Source organism: Pogona vitticeps, chromosome 15 (assembly GCF_051106095.1).
Source record: "Pogona vitticeps strain Pit_001003342236 chromosome 15, PviZW2.1, whole genome shotgun sequence".
Taxonomy (NCBI): Eukaryota; Metazoa; Chordata; class Lepidosauria; order Squamata; family Agamidae; genus Pogona; species Pogona vitticeps.
This window is the reverse complement of record NC_135797.1, coordinates 1071772-1096859: the sequence shown is the minus strand read 5'-3', so window position 1 is coordinate 1096859 and position 25088 is coordinate 1071772. Positions and strand designations below refer to the sequence as shown.

The following is a 25088-nucleotide window of genomic DNA, read 5'->3' as shown; positions in this document are numbered from 1 at the left end:
CAAGGCCTGCCAACAGAGGGGGAAAGTGTCTGCGTTCTCAGTGTCTCCAGCCAATGATCTGGACGCACTCTTTGTGCTTCTTTAAAATATTTACAAATGGATAAAAAAGGTACACGTGAAACGGCACCAATGCTCAGAGGGAAACTCTTCAAGCAGGTGGTGTCAGCACTCAAGGTGGTCCCGGCCGTGGGAAGGATCCACCTCCCTCTGACTTCCCATTTCCTCTCTCTCCCAGACCCCCACTTATTCCAGCTTTGGTGGAGGGTGCCCTGTCTTTCTTCCAGCCAGGAGGTCAAAGGAAGCCTCCAAGAGAAAACATGTGATTTAGAGTCAAAGGCAGCCAGCAAAGGCATTGAGGTCTTCCGGGCCCAGAGTTTTTCTCAACCAACGCCTTTCGCCCTCTGCAGAGAGAAGCCGTGTGCAACCCTTCGGAAAAGAAATATTCTGGATTCCTTCTGCAAGAGAAGGTGAACACTGTCCATGGGGGGGCAACCCCTTTGTGTCCTTGCTCAACAGCCTTCTAGAATACTCCTGCCCCACCAAAGCCAATAACTCAGATTCCCAGCCCATGCTGCTTTCTAAAGAGAATAAAGAGTCCCCATTTGGCTGACCTCCTGCTTTCCACACAAGTGAAAGAGGTGCCCCTATGGAGATGCCCAAGGCTGGGTCCCTTCTCCATCATTCTCTCCTTCCCACCTATAAACCAGCGACAGATACACTGCCCCTCGGCATGGAAGCTCCACTCATGTCTGTCACTAACAAACACGGATAAATATACCTTTTGTATATGAATTAGACCAAGCTTCTTTTAGAGCCATCCAAACCGCCTGCTGTTGCATTGTCCTGTGGCAGGGAGTTCCAGAATAACTTGGAAGAATTAAATCCCTGTGTTTTCCTTTCTCACTGACAGGCCAAACCGGACCCTTGTTCCTGAACACTTCAACAAATAACATCCATTTACAGAATGAGATCCCGGTGGACAGAATTTATTGCATTTGCAGATCCTTGTGTTCCTCCCACCTGCACAAATGCCAGCTTCTCAGGCCAGGGGTGGCGGGCAACCTATGACCCACCAGATATACAACTACGAGCCCCATCATCCCTCACTGTGGGCTATGGCTGATGGGAGTCACAGTCCAATCATATCTGGAGGGCCACAGGTTGCCCACCCAATCTCAGACTTTTGTTGAGGCCTGGATCCAGGGATGTTGGGAAACTTTTGCTGTGACACTGCCGAAGGCAACTCTGATGTTGTCGAGTGGAAGGGAAGGTTTTATTCACTCACCTTGGCCAGGAGCTTTTAAGACAACCTTATTCAACCTACATTCCTTCTGCCCCCTAGAAATTCTGAGCTCGGAATTGGTTCTGTTCTGTCTGGCCAGCCCTAGTGTTCTCCAAAGGTAAAGGTGGAATCCTGGCTTTCCCCTAACCCCCCTCCAGTCCCCCTTCCTCTGCTCCTGAGGGTCAAAAAGTGTAGCCTAGTGACCTTCAGTGGCCTGGTGTTTGAGGCAGAAGGGCAGTGGTTCACATGAAAACCTACCAAACCTCTCTCTCTCTCTCTCTCTCACCTTGCCTGGTGGATGGGAAGGCCAGCATTTTCTCCTGGCTGCTTTCTCGGGATTTTAAAAGAGCAATTCTAACCTGTCCAGGCGAAAGAGGAACTGGGCTTCCTGTGGCTGGCCAGACCCAATGAAGCTCTCTCGACCGGAAGCGTCCCTTCTCCAGCCTGCAGCTACCTCCCAGGCTGGCCTCCGGGACTTCCCCGCCTTGAGGGCACAGTCCAGGGCGTGAGGCCGGCCGGCAGCCTCCACCTTTCCCCTTGCAGTGGCTCAGGAGGGAGAATGAGGGCTGCCCACCCAATCTCAAATCTTCTCCACGTAGTTCCCCGGAAACAAGCCTTCTTTGCCACGGATTCGGCCCTGCCACCAGCCAGAGGGATCTGCAACGAGAAAAGTCGGGCCGAGGCGTTACAAGCGGGAGGGGGAAACAGAATTCGGAGCTCCAGAGAGGAAAATGCTCAGCTCTTGGAGAAATCTCTGAGATCTGATCCCAAAAGCCCATAGTATGTGGGTCTTGTTGGCAAAGCAGCAGGGCTGGGTGCTTCCACAACCCCCCCCCCCAAAGCAACCCATCCCTCTATTGGATGAATGGCCCTTGTCTGAGGCCTCCTGCCTCTGGGACTTAAAAAGGCTGGGCTGCCTCCTGCATGGAGCTTTTTGTGGGCTCCAGCCAGACACGTGCCCCACCTCCTAAGGCAAGAGGAGCACAAGATGGGGGACCATCCTTCTCCTGACTCAGGCTATCTAGTCCAGGATCCTCAAGACAAGAGGGGCAGCCACGAGCCTCCAGGCGGTCGGGAAGAAGGCTTCCTTCCTGCCCCTCAGAGACACTGCGGGTGTGTGTGTGTGTGTGTGTGTGTGTGTGTGTGTGTGTGAGAGAGAGAGAGAGAGAGAGAGAGAGAGAGAGAGATGAGCAGTGGGAGTTGAAACTGGGACGACCTCTCTCTCTCTCTCTCTCTCTCTCTCTCTGTGCAAAGGAGGGGCTCCGCCGCTGAGCCACAAGTCATACTAGCAGGTCAGGGATTCTGGAGGTTGTGATCCAGAGGAAGCCTTTTCCAAGCTCAGCTAAGGAGAGGAGGCCGGCTTTGCCAGATCCGACCCACGGCAGGGGTATCTGGGAAGTCCACCGAGGGCAGGTGGAATCACATTCAGCTCTGGGCCCGAGGAAGTGTGGTGCATCTGCCATACTAGCTTCCGGCTCAAAAGATCCTGGCTCACCTTCCTTGATGATTTCAATGATATCGTTGGCGTTGAAGCTCAGCTCGTCCGTGTCCTGGGCGTCGTAGGCGTAAAGCGCCCGGCACTGAGGGAAGCGCGGCTTGGGCTTCGGCCGCCCTCCGCCGGGGACGGGACGGGCTTCTTTGGAGAGACGCCGCTGGAGGCTGAAGAGGAGGAGGAGGAGGAGGGTGGGGAGGGGAAGAAACAGAAAGAGATCAAGCTCCCTGCTGGAGACGGGACCGGGGAAGAGCAGGATCCGCCAGGATCCGGGGACCAAAGGCTCCCATGAGTCCACTCACCCGGCGACGCCTTGGTCGGGGACATTCATGAAGTCCAGGTTGAGCTGAGCAGGAAAGGCTTTGGCCCTGGGGCTGGCCCCCTGGCGGGGCAGGGTGGGCTGCTCCATGCTGGCCTGCCTGGTCATGGAGAGGCGTTGCTGGAAGGGGGGCCTTGTCCCAGGGCGGCTGCCACCCCCACCGCGGCTGCTCCGCTTCGAACCTGGCCGAGGAGGAGAGAGGAGTTGGCGGGGTCAAGCCCTGTTGTTCTCAGGGAGGAGAAGGCCAGGGCTCGATGGGCGTCAACCCGTGGAATCCAACCCCCGAGGGCTGCCTTTCCTTTTCTTCCGGGTTAGAAAGCAGGCTGGTGTATCAATCCAGGCTGCACAAATCTGGCAGGCCTCCCTCCGGCTCCCTTCTTTCCCCCCTATGGAGCTGCGCCCTCACACCTTGCCTGCCTCACTTCCTGAAACTCACCCAGCACATCTTGGACCCTCGCTTTTCTAAGCCCCTGCCAAAAATGGGACTTGTGATGGGGAGAACGCCTTTTACCTGCATTGCTTGGAGTGTTCCAGCCAGGGGCAGCGCCTGCACTCAGATATTGACTCTTCCTGGTGTCCTTCCGTGTGGGCCCTGAAATCGGAACGCGCGCCATCAGCTCTCTGGGCAAAGACGGCCTCTCGTTACCCCTGCTTTTTTATTTTCTGATACTACGCATGTGGGATCAGAAGTGGAAGGTTGAGGTCTGGTTCCGAAATATTGGACACTCTTATCAGCAGGGTGCATGAACTTGGGGGGTGGGAGAAGAAAACCCCAGGGATGTTCTGGGCATTTCCATCCAGGAAAGGAGTGTTCCTGGGGCCTTGAAAGCCCCCCCCAATCTCCCATTCTCTCTTCACAGCCTCCCCCCCCCGCAGACTCACGGGCATTCCGAGGCAAACCAGGACCGATGCTGACGACCAGGACTTTGCCATTGTTGCGAAGGAGGGCCAGGTCCCCCTGGCAGATCTGGAACTGCACCTGGCGGGAGCCAGCAGCCCCCCAGGGCCCCCAGCCATCTTTCTTCACCTTGAACTCCAGTCTTAAGTAGTGTTGGGGGGGAGGAGAAGGGGAGGAAGAAAGGGGGGAAAAAAGAGAGAGAGAGATTCTTCATGATGGGGAGACATGACCTTCCATTTCAGAGGCAGAGACAGAGGACGGGGGAATCACGAAACGGAGGGTGCTGCTAATCGCACCGCCTGCCTGGAGGCGTCCCAGAGGCTGCCACAACAGGATCAGAGAGACACAAGTCTGAATTCCCCTGTGGCTACCTTCGGACGTGCTCTCTCCACCTAACTTACATCAAAGGATTGTTGAGGGGCTAGCATGGCGTGAGGAGGAAGAGACTTAGGTTTGCCCCCCCTCTCCCCAAGTTCCTCCGGGAAAGGGAAGGATGAAAATGCAATCTATAAATGAAACCTCTGTTATCCCACCCATTCTTCCTCTGGAGGGGGGGGGGGGCTCTAGAGATAGATACCTCCTCCCTGGCAACTGAACAATTCTTGCTTTCCTAAAACCACAATGAGCTGCGATACCGCAAGAGAAACCCCAAATCCAGTGAGAGGCTACCTTGACCTACCCAGAGAGGGAAAGGTCATTCCCTCCATTCCTGGAGCCGTCTGGGTCACCATCTCGGACCAGAGTTAATTCCTAGTGACTTACTGGTTGCTAAACTTGACCAGCAGCTGCTTCTGGGTCCTCTCCTCGTAGCGCTTGTAGAGCAAGCTCAGAAGCTCGGTCTTGAAGACACACTCGAGGACGCTGTCATACTGCGGCTCATGGATGATGATGAAGTCATCCTGCAAGGTGCTGGGGGTGAGGGTAGGTTGGACGGGGAAGAAAGAAGCGTTGGCAAGGGTCCGAGGGAGTCCCTGGGCTGGATTAGGCAAAGCTAGAAACAGTGATGTTTCTGGACTGACCAAACGGCCCCAGTGGCAGGGCTGGCTGGTGGACGTGAGGGCGCTCCCTCCCCCGACAGCTTTGGGAAATGAAAACAACCGAGACGACCCTGGCAAAGCCACCTGCTGGGTTCTCAAGAGGCAGGGAGTTCCACAGTTTTCATGGCACCACTGAGAAGGCCCTGCATGTTTCTAGCCCTTGCTGGGGGTGGGGCGGGACAGTATCTCCAGTACCAAGACACCACATAATAAGGATCTTGACTCTTCCTCCTCCCTGCAAAGTTGGTAGAGACGAAGGGGATCTTTAGGGCCCTGTGCTTTTCCTCCTCCTCCTCCTCCAACATAATCAGCTCCTACCGCCCCAGCTCACCTCAGGGATACCGACTGGATCCGCTCCACCTCAATTTGCCGCTTTAGGACTTCCTTGATCAGCCCTTTCTCCGGCCCTTGCTTCACCTTCTCACGCCCAATCAGGTAGAGGAATTTGGGGGTCAGGATCAGGTCCCGTTTCACAGTCTGCAGGGAAGCAGCATGGCCAACACAGTGAAAGACTACGCCCTGACCATCCAGCATGGCCCCCGGCCTCTTCCAAAGCAAACCCAGCCCCCCCGCCTTCTCGTGCCAGAGCTCACCTTGAACCGCCGGTCGTACTTCACCACCGTGTCTGCAAAGTCCACCCGCTCGCGCCGGCCCACAAAGCGCCTCAGCTCCGGGTGGTTCTCCAAGCCGATATAGTCGCCCACAAAGTTCCGGTTGATGCTGTTCCTTCGTCGCTCCTTCTTGTTCAGGAGGATGTTGGAAGCTTCAGACCAAGGAGACGGGGAAATGGGTTTGTGAGGCCTGGGCAGGGGCCAGTTGGGGGTGTGGGGGGGCTGGACGGGAGGGGAGACATTCTGCCTAAACGCAGACACCTTTCTAAGCATCCAGACTCAACCGGTGTGGTATCAAAATGCAGCCGAAGCCCTAGCTCTGCATCTGAAGGGAGATCTGGATTTTGCCCCTCCCCCCTTTCTGGTTTAGCGTTCAAACTGGCGGAGGAAGGTAGGGGGCTGCGAATCAAATCTGGAAAACCCTACACCTTCCTGCCCTCAGTTTTATAAGCTTCTAGTCCCTACAGAGCAGAAGTGAGATGACATTTCTGCCCTCCAGACCTCCAAAGATTCCTCCAAAACATGACCCCAGAAGTGGCAAGACAGCCACTGAATCCCTCCTGTTGCAGACCCTCCGCCCACCTCCCCAAGTGGCTCTTCCTCTCCACACGTATAGGGAGTCGTATGGGCGAAAACACTCCCCCTCCTTGCCATCAATCATAGCCAGCTTAACTGGGTTGGGGGTGGCGGTGGTGGCAAAGCAGCTCACCTTCCTCCCTCATCTGGATGTACTTCCGGACGGCCACATGCTTGCGCCAGGCCTTCTGGATGACACGGGCGTAGCCATCGTAACGACGTTCCCGCATCTCCTCCAGAAGGAAAAGCTGGGGTGGGGGGGGTGAGACGACGGAGAAAGAGAAAGGAGGAGGATGGCAATTATTCACACACTGTTCTGCTACAACCCAACCACGAAGCCACAGGAAGTACCCTGGCTTCTCACTATGGAGTAACAGGGGGCAATTTGCCTCGGCAGCCATTTCCCTGTCTGCATATGTACACATTTCCAAGTGTCATTAAGATAAGCCAATTAACTCCAATCTGGAACACATTGTGTGGTTTTAACCTTTTTCCTTAGGTCTGAGAAATGTAAAGCTGGGAGCTTGCCCACAATCGACCCAACATTTCAAACAGGTTGCTTTTTGCCCTGGTAGAATCCCTTGGTTAGAATTCCGTCCTGGGCCATTCCAGAAACCTCCAGATGTGTGAGGTCTAGGACCCCAATCATCCCCAGAAAGCATGGCTGATGGGGACGATGGTGGCTATAGTCCAACAGAGCTGTCTCAGACACAGAAAACGAAATTAGTCAGAGAGCAAGGCATGGAAAGGAGGCAGCTAAAAAGACATTTGCCAGGGAGACCTCTGGTGCTGCCTCCCCTAAGTTCACTTGCTAGAGAACTCACCGACTCAGGGGCTTTGATGAAGACTTTCGTCCGGCCCAGCTGGTACTGGTCAGGGTCCATATTGACGGATTTCATCAGGTGCACCACCCCTTGCTTCTCATCCCCACGCCAAGAAGGCCAAGTCTCTCGGGTCAGGATGGCATACCTGCGGGCGAAATGGAGGTGCAACACGTTAATAGACCACGGGCACTTTTCGCCTGCCACTTCCCCCCACCCCCACCCCCACCACGTCTTAGCTGAATATGGGAAGGTGACAGCATCTGCCTCTAAGGCTGCAAAATGTTTTCCATCCCAGCCACTGGGCAGATCAAGGTTTTGCACAGAACGAGACAGCAGGGGGTCAGGATTTCTGCTCCTCGAGATCCCTGTAGTTGGTGCAACATTTACAGTCCTTTCCCTTCTGAGCAGTAAAGGGCATCCACAGAGTAAGTGCAGAGCAATGGGTGGAGGATTCCAACAAGGCCCGGCCCCTCTGACGCTTCTGGTCTTTCAAAGTCCAAAACAGCAAGCAGCTTAATGCGGTGGCATTTACGTCAAACCATTAATTTGCCTTGTTTACGGCATGGACTCACTTGCTCGAGGAACGGTTATTTCCTCTTGTCGAGAGAACGAAAAATAGCCTGACTGCTCACGAGAGGAGGCGACATGCGGGAGGTTTTGCGTCCTCATCGCTCGCGCTCACACACCTTGGCGGCTGTTGCCAGCCAAACCAGAGAAAAAAGCTGATCCTCACCTGGCGCAGGGAATTTGGGATGGTGGGGGAGGCTCCACCATTCTTAATGAAAGGAGCTCATCAAGTCAAGACAGTCATGCTCAATGAGAACGGAGAAAGCCGGGAGCCTCCTTTCACCCCGACAGGAGGTCTTACCTCTGAAGGAACTTCTGGAAGGCCCGCCGATAAGCGTAGCCGGCCCTCCGCACACGGATGTTCTCCCGCAGGCCCAGATATTCCACCTGGTGCTTGACCCTGGGAAAGAATTGGAGAAACGCTTGGCGCACCTCCTACAAAGCTGGATCCTAAATCTGTCCCCTCCAGGCGACGCAAAAGAAGAACTGACAGCTCGAGCGAGGGTTAAAGTTTTGTTCCCGTTTCCCAGTCTTTGGCCGTAAAAATCTTCTGGAGGAGCCTGGCAATGCCTCTGTATGGAAACTATTGTGCATGAGGGTGGGGCAGTGGCTGGAGAGTTCAAGTAGGACTTAGAATAACTGGGTTCAGATCCCTCTACTCAGCCACCAAGCCTGGTGGGTGACCGTGGGCTGGTCTCACTGACTCTCAGTTTAGCCTGCCTCACAGGGTTGTTGCGACAGGCCAGAAGACCTCCCCCTCAAAAAAAAAAGATTCCCCACCACCTGGGTTCCCATTCTCCCAGGTACATCACCCTGCGGGTCCCCCGGGGCTCACCTGCCTTCTTCCCAGTCTCTGGGCCGTTTGGTCTCATTGGGTTTGATGCAACGGATATAGTGCGGGGTGCATTTCATCAAAGTGTCCACCAAGTTGTTGGCTTGTTTCTTTTTGGGAGGGTGGACAGAATGGAAAGAGAAAGAGGTTCGGTTATTAGCTTTTTAAAAAACGAACAGCTGGTCTAGGGCTGTGGAGGGAACAAAACCTAAGAATCCCACCAGAAGATCGGCAGAAACGCATGCTTAGTCCTTGGAGAAGAAGCCGCGTTGGCTCTGTTTCAGCAGCAACAAAACCCAAATATCTTCTAGGACGACTTTTTTACAAAAAAAAAAAGAACAAAAAATGCAAAGGGTTTTTGTCTCTGCCAATATTCACATAGGCACCCCCTCTCCTCCTGCCTGTTCGACGAACACCAATAGTGTGGGGGCGGGGGCGGCATGTACCTTGATCTTGCTCCCAGCTGTGGTGGGACGTCCTTTCTTCTCCACATTGAGGTTTTCCGGGAAGAGGTCTTGGATGAAGGGGCTTAAACAACAAAGAAAGGCAAGTGGCACTTCACCATAAACCGATTTTACTACCTGCTGCATGTAAGGGCTTCGTTACTCGTTTGGATAAATACTGTAAGGTATAACAGCTACATTTCAAAAGTAATTTAAGAATTCAGAAAGAGGATGTTTTACGGCTGCGTTAAGTAATGTTTTCTAGTTATTCTCAAGTCAGACAGCCCTAGAAGTCAACAGGCTTACGGAGAACGAGGGGGGTGGGGAGCCTGTTGGAAGCCACTCTTATTTGGAGGGGGTCCCTCCCACACCCCCTCAGGCGCCCACACTCACATCTCACTGCTCTGCATCAGCTCAATGAGGTCAGTAAAAAGGACATCCCGGTTGCGTTCGCAGAAGCCCTCCACGTCGTAGGAAACCTGTAAGGACCGGGAAAAGAGTCGCTCACATCCCGGAGCTGCAGGGCCTGCGCGGCCCCCCTCTGGCACCAATCATCCTCTTTTGGCCATCGGCTCACACCTGCGCATGCCTGCGGGTCATGAATGGGGCAAGGTGGGGTTGCTGGGGGGAGGAGGGGGGCTGGTCGGTCTGACATTTACCTTCCCAGCGTAGTGATGGATGACAAAGCCCTTGTTCCAGCTGTTGAAGTGGGGGTGGGTGCCCAGCGCAGCCTGGAGCTTCTGCAGCAGGGTGTGGTCAGCCCCCTCGCCCTTGGCGTGCATGGTGGCGCACGTATCGTCCAGGATGCTCATGAGCCCTGGAGGATTCTAGGAGGAAGACAGAGAGATGAAGAAAGCGGAGGTGGGATCAGGGCTTGTTCTCTGCTTACAAGCATCTCCTGCCCCACCTCACCATCATGGCCATCAAGCGAGACCATGTATCCAGTGGAGATCTGAAAGGGTCACTCTCTCTGTGAATCAGGGCTTGGCAGCTGAGGGAGGTAATATGAGCCATGGAGGAGCAGATCAAAGGCCTCACCGTCGCCATGTTCTGTCCCCACACTGGCAGTCTGTCGCCTCAGCTGGAAAGCGGCCAGCAGGACTGGAGGGCCCCTTCTGTCCTCTCTCCTCTCAACCAGGGACACTCAGAAAAACGCTGCTTTTGGTTTTTGAGGCCACCTATAGCTAATCTGACTAGTAGCCCGTCCACGAAGGGATCCAGTTCAAGGCTAGCCAAACTGGCAACCCTCAGGAAATCTTACTTCCAGAGTTTAGCTCAGCCCTGCGTGTGGCAGCACCTCCTTTTAGCTCTCCTGAATCTCCCACTAGTCAATGACAGGGGATGGAGAAAACCTTGGATCCAGGGGATGAAAATCTTCCTCTTCACAGCCAGCGTAATTTTATACCCCTCTACCTGCTTGCCCCAAGCTTGCCTTTTCTTCCAAGCTCAACAGCCCCAAACCTTGCAAACTCTCCTCCCAGGGAAAGTTTTTGGCCCTGAGACTAGCCAGAATCCTGGCCAGGAAAGAAGAGCTGCTGTCATTCCCTCTGTGTAAGGGAAAAGGTGCTCAAGACCTGGAATAAAAGGACGCTTTGTACTCCAGTCAAATTGTACCTCTTAGCCCTCTTTCAGAGGAGCCACAGTATATCAAGAAGCCTCCAAAGTTCCTTGCAAAAACTGACAAAAGTAGACAAGCTGGCAGCCTTTTTTTTGCTCACCACTTTGTTCTCGATGAGGTCGCACACCACCTTGTTGTTGAAATAGTCAATGGGGCTCCATCGGATGCCTTCTTGGACATATTCCTCCTGGCAGTTTGAGTCCGAGCATCACAAGCAGAGGGAGGGAGAAAGAGAGAGAAGGAAAATGAGGAACACATAAACCCAAGGAACAAATCATTCATGAAGAAATGGACTCTGAACTGGTTCACAAGCTTTTGCTAAGGTAATTTCCCTTGCCTCTTAAGTTCAGCTTACAGATTTGCAGAACAGCCCACAAGGGTATGTACTGCAGGATGATGTCACAAGCACTAGCCAATAGATATTGTGCTCAAGCAGATTTTGTCTACAGGAGTATAAGTGTTTTGAAAATGTGTAACAAGACTGCAAGTTTAAAAACTCCTAAAATGCATTGGCTTAACAAAAAGCATGTATACACACAGACGATATTTTCTGTCTTCTACAGCAATGTGAATATTTCACAAAGCTGACTTTCTCATAGCACTGTGTGTGTGTGTCAAATCTTAAAACATCTATCGGTGTTACCTGACCTACTTTCACATTTATCAGCACAATCCATCAATAAGCAGAAGTGCTACAAATTAAATTATTTATACATTTGCTAGTCACTGTTTCACATTTTAAACTTCCTCCAGTACACACACAAAAGTTGGCAATTATTTCCTGAGCTGATCAAAACCCTTCTAAGAGATACTTTGTATGCAATTTCTTGCTGGTTTAACAGGCTGGTTATTTTTCATTCTACACGCCACCCTCTGCGTGTGCTCCGTGGCCAGTGACACAGAAGGGCTTCCAGAGGTTCTTCTGTGCAACAATGCGGGTCTCGCTCATCTCTCACCTGTTCAGCTTTCAGCGTCAGCTCAATGAAGATCTGCTGCAGCTTCTCGTTCACAAAGTTAATGCAGAACTGTTCAAAACCATTTTTCTGTGGGGGGGAGGCAAGAAAAGAAATAATTATAATGTGTCCTCTTTATTGGCACATGCACAGAGACCTTACCAATTAAATCCCAAATGCTTAATTGGATAACAGCCCTAGAAACGGGACTCTGCTCCTTTCTTCATCTGCTCTGACGTTAAATCAGGGAAAGATGAAAGGACTCTGGGGCAAAAAAATTCTATCAGCAAAATTTATTAAAGAGTGGCAGGTGCCATTTATATTTCTGATAACTTACCTGGAAGATTTCAAAGCCATAGATGTCTAGAACACCAATGCTGTATTCTTGGTGGTCCTTCTGCATGGCTTTGTTGACAGCCTGGAACCAAGGAGGTGGGGTACAGAAAAAAGAAAAGTAAAGAAAGAAGATTTAGAATTTGGAATTAAATCAAACATATTTCATTACAGTATGTTATTTAGAACTGTTCCATTGAGGAAGTTGGGTTTGGAAGCTAGGTTTTTTACTGTTGTAAAAACCTGAGATGACAGGAACGGAGATACAGGATAATAAACAACTCAAAGAAGACTCAATGAGTCTCAGCAGCAAGCTGTGAGAGAAGACGACCCACGAGGGATGTCCCTTTGCTAGTTTACAACAAAGGGAGTCAGCACCACACTACACCTGGCCTCAACCGCATGTGCCAAAATGAGGTGCTGGGGTTTGCAGCTCCACAGTGCAGGCAGAAAGGACTGTTTTTAAATGTAAAAAGAAGAAAAGAAACACTCCGTCCATGCACAAAGTTCACAAATAAGGAAGAAATGGGTTTGCCGTGTTTATTTTCTCCTTGCAATCTTTCCCAAGCTGCATGAAGCTCTTCAAGGCCTCAGGCTTGCAACAAACACACACAAACCCATTCGCGACCCATCGGGGAAAACTCACATCCACCAAATAGTCAAAGAGGCGGGCGTAGAGGGCCTTGGAGAGGGCGTCCCGGCTAAAGTTGGCTTGTTCCACGTTGAGGGTCACATCAATGACTTCCTGCCGTCCACCCCACTTGCTGTCCATTTTGCGGCTGGTCAGCTTCTCTCTGAGGCGCTGCTGGTCAATCGCCAGGAGATAGGACGGGAAAGCCAGGACTGGGGGAGAAAGAAGAAGGTGGTGCTTTCTCTGCCACCTTAACTGGCTAGCAAGCAGCGCTTGTCTGATTTCTCTCTCCCCCCCCCCGGCCGCCAATTTTTTTCTTTTAAAAGGTGCACTTTAAGGGGAGTCAAAACTAGTGTCTCGGGATAACAGTCCAATGGCAGGACCGGCCTGACAAAGCCTGGGAAAGGTGGGCAACAGACAAGGAAGCCCCTTATCTCAGGTAATAGATAAAACAATGTGGCAGCCGCTTGGATCCCTGCCTCTCCGCCAAGTTTACATCTGTCTGGTTGGGCAAGGCCACCCTCTTCTGATTCTTTGCTCCTTGGGATAACAGAGCCATGCCCCCAGCGTCTTTCCTCCCACCAAGCACCCCTTGCCACCACCCTGTTTTCCCCACGACTACTCACAGTCCTCGCTGTCCACCATGGCGTAATTGCCAGACTCCTGGAAAGTCACGTTGCCCAAATGGAGGATGCCGGCCACAATCTGGAGCACCAGGGCCTGCTCTTCCCTTGAAAGACCCACCACCTCCATTGCTGCCTGGAAGCAGGGAAAGAAGAGGAAGGAACTTCACAGGCTGCCCAAGCAGATCCAAAGAAGAAAGGCTTCATTCAGCAGATAAGGTGTGTGTGTGGGGGGGTTTGTCACGGCTAGCCCTGGGGGCTGCTTTCTGGCCTTCAACAACCCTGTGAGAAAGGGCAGGTTGGCTGAGAGAGGAGGAAGAGGAGGGGGAGAGAGAAAGAGATTGAGAGAGAACGACTGGCCCCGGAGTCAACCTGATATGCTCCAGTGGAGACGTGAGCCTTGGATCACTTAGGTTGGAGTACAGGGCACTCACAGTTACACTAGTACACTGACTCTCCTCCTACTGTGATACACTAGGACACACCTCAGCCAGAAACGGTGGCACACAAAAGATTTAAAGAAGTGATAAAGAAATTAAAAGGTGCTGGTGGGTGGATTGGCCATGCTAATCTATTGCAAAGAATCTTGTGATCCTTTAAGATGAGACCACCCTGTCTTTTGTGGCCTGAGCCCACCTCTTCAGATATTATTTGGGCACCAGATCAAACTGCCTCAAAATGGGCGATGGGAGTTGTAGTCCAAGCAACCCTCCTTGTCTCAAACTGGAAGGCCCCTGGGGCAGAAGGGCCGGACTAAATACCGTTTCTCAAGAGTCAGGCAGAAATTAAACCGGATTCTGACCCTGCCACCCTTTTGAGGGAGGGAGGGAAGAAAGAAAGCAACCTAAAGAAGGTCAAAAGGAACAGGTTCGGGGGCTCGGCCATCATTTAATCTGGGGCTCCGTACCAAAGTCTCTTGGAAGTCCTGGTGGTCATTCACGTCTTCCACCTTGTATGCCGCCGACTGGTTGAGATAGTAGTAATAATCCGGAGTGGTGATGCCCAGGTTTTCCCGCTGCTCTGGGTTGGCTCCTTCTAGCAACTGGTGCGATGTTGGGCCAGGAATGGGGTGGGTGGGGAGGGCAGGGAAAGGGAGGACAGTGTTTAAGGGCCATAAATGTCTTCATTTCTACAACAGTTGCTGAGCTCAACACTCTTTACCCTCCACCACCATGACCGCAGCCCCTTCCTTCAAGCCCACCCCAAAACCCACTTCTCTTGCATCTCTGCTTTTCCTTCCCGGCTACAACAGGATAATGAAAAAAGCAGCTATCTTAACCATTCGTAGCTTGAAAGGACACACAAGGCCTGAAATGCCAAGCCAGTTCATTTCAGCCACCCCCTCTGGTGTCTCAAGAGGCCCACCTGGTAGTAGATGTGGAAGCTCCTCTCTCCGGCGTTCTGGCTCACCACGCGGGACTTCTCCAGCAGGAAGTTGGAGATCTTTCCCCCATCCGGTTCCCCTCCTCGGCTGAACTGGATCTCAAAATATTTGCCCTGCTCGCATAATGGGAACAGGGTGCCATCAGGGCGGCCTCTTTCCATATTAAAGCAGCCCTGCTCCCAAATCAAGACTGAGTGAAGAAACACAGGAAGCACTAAACTGGATCAGGGCCTTTTTGTTCCAGGGTTTTAAAACAGTACAGAATACGAGTCATCCGTCAACTGCCAACCTTCAGAGAGTCCTGAGGTTCTGTGACCAGATCTCTTAAGAATGGGGAGAGCCTTCTTTCCTATGACGTGTAAGAACTTCCAAAGGAAAGAGGCCTGGAGCTGCATAACGTCCGGGGCTACACTTTGCTGACCCCGGGTGGGACGGACAAGAAGAGGGAGGAGGTTTCCACTAACGTCATTGTTAGGGACCCCAAGTCACTAGAAAGGAAGAACTTCTCTCTGGAGGAGCTGGAAACCTACCCCTTAGAACCTCAGAGCCAGCCGTGGATACTGGGAATTGTCCTCTGCCACCTCTGGAGGAGACCGGCTAGAAAATGCTGCTTCCTGGGTTGAAGGACGCACAGACCTCCCCCTCACCCCAAGATTCACACACTCGAAACTCACAAATCGGCTTGAGTTGTTGTTCCGCACGGTCTTGGCATTCCCAAAAGCTTCCAGGAGCGGGTTGGACTTCAAGATAATATCCTTCACATGCTAGGAGGAGATCAAGGAGGGCATTTAAGTTGGGACCCACCTTTTGCCTTTTTGCTGCCTTGCATGATACCCTTAAAAGCCTCTCCTCCACCTGCCCTGCCCAAACGGTTCCCCTTGCTGCCGTGAGCGTCACTGCCCTCCGGGAGAGGGGAGGGCTCATTGTCTTGACACAAAAGGCAGTTACCTGCACTTTAGGGCCCCCGCCAGAGACCTTGGAGACATAGCTCATGATATATTTGGCTGCCACGGTCTTGCCAGCTCCACTCTCCCCGCTAAGGTGAAAAAGAAGAAGGGGGGGGGAAATAACACCACAGAATCAAAAGAGGTTTCTGGGATGGACAGAAGAGGAAACAACTTCTGAGGACTACTCTCTCTCTCCCCCCCCCCCCACGCACCCCCATGGCCCCAACGTTACCTAATAATGACACACTGATTCTCTCCATCAATCAACATGTTTCGGTACATGTTATCAGCCAGTGCATAGATGTGCGGAGGGTTTTCATACTGAGCCTGTGGGCGAAACACCACGCAGGAGATCTCAATTATCTTGCTGACAAAATTATAAAAACAGAAGGGGCTCCCCTGAGGCTATTTAATCCACTTCCTTCTCAACACCCTCCTTGTCTCAAATTTCCAGGGCTAGAGCTTCCTCCTAACAGGATCAAATAATTAAAATATTCAGCGTTTAAAAGCCCAGCTGGAGGAGGGGAATTTTCCCTGGCAGCCACCAGGTGGCAGCCTCAGAGCAAGGTAGACCTTACCCGTAGATCAAAGCCAGCAAGGTAGCGTCCGGTCTGTCTCCCATCTGATTGGACGCTGGGCCTCCGAATTGCACAACTCTCCCCCAGGGATGCCCAGGGGCCCGACTCTCCGCCTCCTGACTCACCATCCAGTCATGGAGCAAGAGGAAAACATTCCTACAGCCCAACCCACCCCTTGGTTTCAGTCAGATTTCTCAAGGGAGGGGACTTCAACTCCCAAGACCAACTTCAACTCCCTAACTAAGGCTGGGAGATTCCCTAACCCTATTCCGCCCTCCATTTTTAGCCAAGTTTTGGAGTCCGACCTCCTTCCTTCCTGCCTACCCCCTACTCCACTAATATTCTCTGCTGATAGTAACATAAACATGGCAGGCAGAAAACCAACCGGTGAAGCTGTCCACCCATCATTGCTTCCCATGACAGGGGGAATTTCTAAACCTCAAGCAGGGGATCATCAGAGAGATTTCCAGCACCCGGGCCCAGAAAGACCTCTAAACAACCACCTCAACTCGGAGAGAAGAACATCAGCCCTATAACCCAGGGCAGCTTCCTAGAAAACGGCGGAAGCTCCACAGGGTGTTCTGCCACCTATTTTACAACAGAAAGCTTTATTTTATTTCAAAACAATTCTTTCCCCTTGAGGGAAAAAGGAGGAAATTACACTTATGCTCAAAGGCTCTATCCCACAACCTGGTGGACTGAAAAGGGTTTTTTTTTTTATTACTCCATACAAATAAATAATTAGGTAAAGAAAGGAAAGCTAAGCTTAAAACTTACCGCTCCCTGGTACATCTCAATCTCACGCTCTGTAAAATATGGCAGTTGCTTGAAGGGGTTAACGGAAATCAGCACGGGGCCAATGTAGGTCTTCATTTCCAAGTTAAGGTTTGAACAAGCCAAGTTAGCACGGAGTCTCCCTGTAACTTCTCCGGTCAGTAACCTACTGACCGGAGAAAAGGGCATAGTTGTTTGGGAAACCCCTAAGAGGGCAAGATTTGGCCCAAGGGAATGACGTTCCCAACACCCAGTTTATATTCATGAGTAACAGGCACTCTGTGTTCATTGGGCAAGTTACAAATACAGATCTGGTCTTTAAAAAATTAATCATTTCAGCAGTAAAGAGCGGAAAGGGGACAGAGAGCATCCTGTCTTACTCCTATGTGCCGAAAACAGCTGGACTTGAAACCCCAACCATGTTCTTACCTCCAAAACCAAATCAAACTAACCCTCAGTTGTGACACTCATTCCTCCCCCCCCACATGCCAAAGAGATGGATCCCATCCTTTGCCCAGAGCCACTTCAGGTTGTTTTTTTCCACACCCTAAACATGGAAATGGATACAAAAATGTAGTCATCCATGAAGCGTTTCCGGAGGTTCTCCACAATGGCGTCCTCGTTGATTTTGGAGAGCAACACCATGTCGTCCACTCCGCTCTGCTTGACATTCTGCGTCTGCCAATGGTAGCGTTCTTTGCTGCCCTGTGGGGTTGCAGAGAAAAGACTTGTCAGCACAGTGGGTCACTTCCCCACACGCAGGTCATCCACTGGCAGAAAAATAAAAAAGAATGTAAAGGGGACACAGGTGGAGTCTCTCGCCCAAGTCCTCCTCGCCTCCTAAAATAGCTGGACTGCAAAATTTAACAAAGGCAGTATATAATATTTATGTGAAGACCCTCATGGATGGAAGAAAGCAAAAGAAATGAAAGCAAATTTTAACTTCACTCTACTTGCAAGAAAATAAAATGTGTTTAATAGTTTAAAGAAAGGGAGCACCTCCGTTCAGGTATATATACTCCGAAAGAATTAGATTGATAACTTTTTATTATTGCTATTTTCATTGTCAAGGTTACAGAAAACTGCTTCTGACCTCATGTGCCAAAACTGCCTGGCTTCTGGGATGGAGCACCTTGAGCAAGAGGTGGGAAGCAATGTCTGCTGGCTCCCCTTCAGGCAGGAAAATATTTTGGGCTTTCCTTGAATTTTCTTTTTGCTCCCTGAACACTTGTGTGTCTTTGCTGTAACAAACCCAAATGATTCGGACGTTCTCCCTCTCCACACCATTTTTTTTTTTTTTTTGGCAAAACTGCATTTCTAATGCCATCTCCTCTCCCTTTGATACATCCCTCTGGATCACCTCACAAATCATGGGTGGTCTCTCCCCCTTCTCTGCCATTTTTGCAAACTTTAGAAAAAGACGGGTTGCTAGGCCTCCATTCCAAGACTGGCCAAGACAATGCCCGCGGTGGCCGGTCGCTAGGCAACGTGCCCAGACCGACGGGCCAGGCAGGCAGGCAGGCAGGCAGGCGGTGGTGGTGGTGGTGGGTGGACAGAAACCTCGACATGGCCTCCGTCTCGGAGGAGAACCAGGAAGAAAGCAAATCATTTTCAGAAAACGAGAGGTTGCCCAGATCTGCGCCTTCCAATCCGAGACAAAAGTCAGAGGCTGGGAGAAGACGATCTTGGAAAAGTTACTTTTGCAGACTTTTGAAGCTCAGAAAACTTCTCAACTCCCCCAGCAGCCATTCTGGCGAAAAGATGCTACACACTGCATTTCCCTCCCAAATCTAACTTTTCCAAACTTTTAGGGAACAAACGGGCACAAAGGGCTCCTCCCTTCTGAGGCACAACCTAAGTTGATGACTGATGGGTTTGGAATACCCCACTGCCAACTGACCATTATTGTTGTTGTTTAGTTGTTAAGTCATGTCTGACTCTTTGTGACCGCATGGACCAGAGCACGCAGAGCCCTCCTGTCTTCCACGGCCTCCCAGAGTTGGATCAAATTCATGTTGGTCGCTTCGGTGACCCTCTCCATCCATCTCGTCCTCTCGTCATCCCCTTCTCCTCTTGCCTTCACCCTTTCCCAACATCAGGGTCTTTTCCAGGGAGTCTTCTCTTCTCATGAGATGGCCAAAGTATTGGAGCCTCAGCTTCAGGATCTGTCCTTCCAGAGAGCACTCAGGATTGATTTCCTTCAGAATGGATAGGTTTGTTCTCCTTGCAGTCCAGGGGACTCTCAAGAGCCTCCTCCAGCACAATTCAAAAGCATCAGTTCTTCAGCGGTTGGCCTTCTTGATGGCCCAGCTCTCGCTTCCATACATCACTACTGGAAAAACCATAGTTTTGACTAGGTGGACATTTGTCGGCAAGGTGATGTCTCTGCTTTTTAAGATGCTGTCTAGGTTTGTTATTGTTAAACTGACTATACATATTAATTAATATATTAATTCACACACACATGCTAGTTGCACTGAAACTATGGCCAGAGGGATGAAGGGCCCTTCCACTGAAAAATTAAAAATGTTAATTTTAATTTTTTTTTTTTAATCTGTTTTGGGGCCGTCTCTACGGAGCCTGCCCTTATTAATTCCTCCAGAATCTTCTCAGGTCCTCAGAAGACGCGCCTTAAACTCCATTACATATAACTGAAGGTGAGATATTCTCTCAGCATGTCCCAAGTGCACCTCCAACACTGAAATACTGGGGGGGGGGATTCTTCTGCTATATTCCCCACCTTTTATGCGTCTCAGTAAATGCATTTAAATGCTGGTTTCACCACCACCACCCTCCAAAGGGCGGAGGGGGGGTGCGGACTCCTTCTATAATTATTATTTAATTCCCCACCTCTGTCAATGCATTTTCTGGAGCACTAAATCACCTATGAGAAAGTAACTTTTACCTCATTTCTTATCCAGAGACTCAGCAGGTTTTTAAACCCTCAGTTTTTGTCACCCCCTCCTCCTTCATAGAAATATAAGCCACCAAGGGGATGGTGGTCGCCCGTCAACATCCACCCACAGCAGGCTAGACGTATATACAGGTGCACACACTTCCCCCCCCCCCCCAAAAAATCAACCTCTAAAAAGGGTTTTCAGCCCACAGCCAGAGATAACAAAGGAGGGCCCGTGGCCCAGAGCCAGGCTCCCACTCCAAACTCAGGCTTGGTTGCCACCGGCAACGGGGTAGGCCCAAGCAAGGCCTCCACCTGCGAGGGGTGGCAAAAGCCACTTTTTGTGGCAGAAGCGCCTCCCCTGCCCCCCCCCGCTCAATCCAACCCGATTTGCTTCTGAATATTTTTATACCTAAGATTTTTCAAGCGTTCTCCTGGAGGTCAAGCAGCGCCACCGTTTCCAGAGCCACCCTTCGCCTACCTGCCTGACTCTCTCTGCGACTGCGGGTGGCCAAATGGGGTCTATGCCTGGGGCCATTAACTAGGGCTGGGCACCTTTGGGATTCCCCCCCCCCCGGGTCCAGCCTGGGGGGGTGGGAAACCGGATGGTGGCAACAGGGAAGGAAGAAAAGCCCAAGTCAACCGCAGTGCCTATTCATCATCCTACAGAAGTGGGTTCCATTTTGAGATGCTCTGCTCGGTTGAGAAATGGGACGAGAAAGCCGAAGCGTCGGAGGGAAGTCCCTTCTGCAAATTCCAGGCCAGCCGGAGGAATGCAAGGCTTGTTTGCAGTACAAACACACCCTCCGTGGACAACCCGCTGGCGGCCATGGCAGAGTGAGGGCTGGGCCGCTGGGAGGAAGCCTGCCCGCCCGCCCGCCTTCTCTAAGGGGTGCAGGCACTTCTGTCTGTGACTGCCTGGCTTCGCTCTTCTTCCCATGCCAGGACCAAAAATCACACAACAGAGGGTTGGAGGAAATAAATATATCCTCGCTCCCCAAAGTGCCTCCTGTTTTGGGCGACACACCATTTAAAGTGTCTGCCCAATTCCTGTGCGGCGCAGGGGATCCTCCGGCGGTCCGTGATGATTCCCTGTCTTTTGGCAACACCATCCAGGGCTGTCTTGTCTTCTCCGGGCGCTTGCGTTCCTTCACAGCCCGGGCAGCGGCTTAACCAAGCGATTTCCCCCTGCTTTGGTCTCTTTGTAACTCAGGGACGCACGTGATTAAGGCACCAGGATGGCATCTGGACCTGTGGCTGAAGGGGGACAATTCGCGACGGGCAGGTCCGATCTTTACCGGACCACAGGTGGTTTTTAATGAAACGAGCAAAAAGTCGAAATGGGACACCACGTAGCGCTTCTTTGACCTTTACAGATTGCCATTTGGGGATCATCGCATCGCCGAAAGACTTCATCCTGAGCTACTTTGGTTCTTACACCCTCCAGGATGCGGGACAAAAGGACGTCAATGCACCTGGGAGACCTAAGAGGGGGCGAGGGGCATTTCCCTTCTGAGCTTGGAGATGGGAGCTTATTTCAGAGCCCCAGTTCCTGAGCAAGAGGCCGTGGGATGCCAACTTCACGTGAACCCCCACCCCACCCCATCCCACCTCACAGCTCAGGCTCTGACAGCAGCAAAGACACCTCGCCCTTCTGAATCAGGGCAAGCCGGTCACCAACCTGGAGGGCGAAGGGAAGAAAAGGGAAGGCACGTGTTAAAGGACCCCTTAGGGGCTGCGGGCAGCGGGCGGGAAGAGAAACACCCCAGAGACTTTGGGATCAAGTGTGTTCTCGTCCCCATTTGGGCTCTTTGGGCTCAACCGGGCGGCATTTGACCTGCGCCGCACCTCACCCATAATAGGCCAGCGTCAACATCTGCACCTGACAGAAGAAGGAAGTTAAATATTAACCCGGTCAACCCTTGCTGGAAGTTGGCGAGATTATCGGACAGCCAAAAGGAAACAGCCACCCTGGAGGGTGAAAGGTTCCCACCCATTTACACATCTTGCAGCCCTCCTTCGTAAGAAACATAAAAGCAGCCACTCTCTCCACATCTGTCCGAAGAAAACATGAATCAAGGTGTGACACTAACAGGAATTTCCAGAAGGTTTATCAAGCGCTTTTCTCCTCTCGTCCTTGGTTGGCCTGACTGGGATTTGCTGGCTCTTACGAGCATTCCAGTATTCCCGTATTTAACAAATTGCTCCAGTTTAAACTGATTCATTTATTTTTAATTGTGAACTTTATCGTATAGGAATTAAAAAACACCTCTTCCTATTCTAAACCAAAAATAGAAATCTGCTTGATATGAACAGGTAGACAAAAGAAATACCTGTGCAGAGAATATATTTAAACGATGTTCAGTTTCATCCCCCACTCTTGAAGTAGCTGGCAATTGGGGGGCCTGGGGTGTTTTAGGGTACAATCGCCACCACTCTTGCCCAGCAGGGCCAATGGGCAGGGATTATGGCCCCTATAGTCCTAAATAATCTGGCGCTAACTGAACCCAAGATTGGATGGTGTTAATTGAGGGGCTCTGGCTGGGCAAAATAGAAGCTGGCCACATCTGGGGGTAGGGGAGGCAGAGTCACTGGGATTTGGGCAGCCCCCCTCTTCCCCAAAGTGCCCCCCACCTACACTGCTTCGGTTTTCACCTGTGTCATCTAGTGGGGCTGGCGGCCATGTTACTCAACTGCCTTGGGGCACCCAGAAGATTAGATTAACCGGTTTCACGGAGCCGTATTTATCTGGCTTCGCCAAATAAAACTGTGCATGTCTTTAGGGAGCCACAGGATTCCTGGTTGCTGGAATGATGGCGTTAACGCCAAAACTGATCCAACCACATTGCACCTTTGGAAGAGAAGCAAGGCAAGGCGAAGGAGGAGGAGGAGGACCGAGGCGGAAGATGATTCATTCAGGAGTTTCTGTGGAAAGCGACTCCCTAAAAGCAAAACGTGGGTGGTGGTGGTGGTGGTTCCACCAGGGGAAATCTTCGGGATGGAAATGGGGAAGCTGACTTCTTCAGACTACAACGCTCATCGTCCCCCCCGCCCCTGCCCCCACGTTGTAGTCCAAAAAATATAACTTTGGCAAGTCCTGGTGCTCAAACATAATCCCCTTCTGCCTCACATTATGGGGCATCTCGCTAGTCCAAAAATCACCCACCACAGCTCTACCCTTCCTGGGACAAAACAAACGGGAAGAAACCTTCCTTCTTGGTACTATTTTTGACCCTCCGTTTCTCTAGGTTGCAATTTGGAAAGTGAATCAGCTTAGCTTAGGCGTTGCGTGATGCACTGAAGGAAAAACTGTTTCTCCACCACTTTTTTTTTTTAAAAAGGTCGTATTTGAAACTTTCAATTTTTTAAAATTTGTTTCAAGTCGTTGTAAAATTATTATTCCAGAAACACCAGGCACCTCTTCTGTTGTAAGGGTGGGCTATAAATTGGGAGGAAGGGGGAGGGCCCAAAAATCAGTAACAAATAATCAAGTATTTTTTAAAACAGAAACTGCCCTGGATTTGGAATTTCTAAAATGCTCGGGCTGTGCTGCCTGCTGTTTTATAAACTGTTTGATATACCTGTATTTTACCCTCAATGGATGCTCCATAAACAGGCAGGAAAAGTGAATCAGAACTTAAAATTAAAAGAATTTTTGTTGAATGGACGGCAAAAAAAACCCCCCGATCTTTCCAACTACCTAAAAAAAATGGGTTGCGCTCACCTTGACTCCCAAAAGGAGGCAGAGCAGAGGGCGGTGGGAGAGGAAAGGGGGAGGAGAATCAATCCAAAGGGGTTCCCAAGGAGGACCAACGAGCAGGCAGGCACTCACCATGATGGAAGTTTCCCGGCAAAGTTTCCCCGCAGTTCCTGGCTCCTCTCCCCCACGGAGAGGCTGCAGGTGGCGGCCGTGTGTGTATGTGCGCGCGCGCGTGTGAGTGCGCGTGTCAAGGGTCCATTCCGGGCGCAGGTGCTCTCTCTTCTAGCCTGTGCAGACCGTGGGAAAAAAACTCCCCGGATTCCTTGGCAAAAAAAAAGGGGGGGACCCTGTAGACGGGGGGGGGGTGGAGGGGAGCCGGCGGGCGGCCAACCACGGCGGGGTGCCGGAAAAAAGGGCCTTGCTTCCCTTCCTCCTTCCTGGGCCGATGGGTTGGGCCAAGGGGACGGACGGAGGCAGGAAGGCAGGCAGGCAGCGACAGGTAGCAGCCGGGCGTGCGGGCGGGCGGGCGAGGGAGCCGCCGGGGCTGGAGGGCGGCGGGCAAAGGCAGGAGGCGCCGGGAAGGGCGGAGCACCAGCGCCTCCTGGCGGAAGAGGCGCGCAAGCGATCCCCCCAGTGGTTTCAGGTGCGAGGGCGCCCCCTCCTGGCCTCACGGGGAACTGCCGCGAAGGGGAACCCCTGCCCGGGCTCCAGCTTAGTCCAGCAAACCAGCCGCCCTGCAGTGTCGTCTCTCTCCCCCCCCCCCCCGCGGGGTCACTCACCCTGCATCTATTTCAGGCATTTTTTTATTCGCGGCTTCTGCCTCCCCTAAAAGACGGGGACAGCGGCGCCCGTCCAAACACTAGGAACCCGCTGGCGACGCGAAACTCACTGCCCATCATCCGAAGGGGAAGGACGGGCCACTGGCCAGCTTGAGATGGGAGCGAAAGGGCCCTGAAACACAGGCAGAAACGTCCCCAGCCGGCCTTGAACCAGGGAGCTGCGGGGGAGGATGATTCCCTCTGGCCCTCACGCCGGAGCTGCACCCCAGCAACTGCTGGAAGGCTTCAGGTTGGGGGGGGGTGCCCGCAAAACTGGACCCCACCTCTGCAGGTTTTGTGGCCATGGCAGCCGGGGAGCGAAAGCTCTCCTCCTCCTCCTCCTCCTCCTGCTGGGCAGCCTCCTTCCTCCAGGCACTCCGGCAGGCTGGGAAAAGTCTCCTCTCTGTGCCTTCCCCCCCCCCCCGCCTGTTCTGAGCCAGATGCCCAAAACGGGCAGCACACTGGGGTGGATTTCTGAGTTTGCCCTCTCACGGAGGGCAAGAGCGTTGGGAGCTGCCAGGCAGGGTCTCTGTAAGGCTTCAGCCGGGCCTGATGAGAAAGGCTGGCCAACCTTCCGTTTTGCTCTCCCGAGCGTTTGGCTTGAACGGGTGTGTGGCTGGCAGGACCCCCAAAAGGGAGGGACTTTAAAAAACAAAATAAAGCTACTGATTCACAGAGAAAGCTAACGGAAGAAGCATGGAGGATACAAAGCACTCTTCTGAGATACACAGATATACATTTGGCAAAATCCAACAAAACAAATCAAAACAACGAAAGGCACTGGATTTAGCCGAATAGAGTGGAGATCCATCAGTCTCGTGAAGAAACTTGCACAAGTCCGACTGGTTTTGCTTTGCTTCTTTGGATTTTGCCTAATATGCTTGCACACACTAACACGGCTACCTCTTCCACAACTACAGGTCTAAATTTGTGAGTCTCAAAGATGGTATAA

At 51.9% G+C, this 25088-nt stretch overlaps 1 protein-coding gene across 1 annotated transcript; it reads right to left on the bottom strand.

Annotated features, from left to right (window-relative positions):
- Positions 1–970: 970 nt before the first annotated feature.
- Positions 971–24064, bottom strand: LOC110081511 (unconventional myosin-Ie). Its single transcript, XM_020798248.3, has 28 exons — positions 23451–24064; positions 17290–17427; positions 16726–16815; positions 15603–15697; positions 15372–15459; positions 15098–15187; positions 14405–14536; positions 13947–14081; positions 13043–13175; positions 12432–12628; positions 11790–11870; positions 11456–11542; positions 10600–10686; positions 9541–9708; positions 9275–9360; positions 8885–8966; positions 8442–8548; positions 7908–8006; positions 7040–7184; positions 6349–6463; positions 5622–5791; positions 5360–5505; positions 4754–4900; positions 3976–4133; positions 3605–3685; positions 3077–3275; positions 2778–2941; positions 971–1939 (listed from the first exon to the last, which is right to left on the bottom strand). The coding sequence occupies exons 1-28, from the start codon at positions 23451–23453 to the stop codon at positions 1863–1865; spliced, it is 3300 nt and encodes a 1099-aa protein (XP_020653907.3). The 5' UTR covers positions 23454–24064; the 3' UTR covers positions 971–1862.
- Between the last annotated feature and the right edge of the window lie 1024 nt (positions 24065–25088).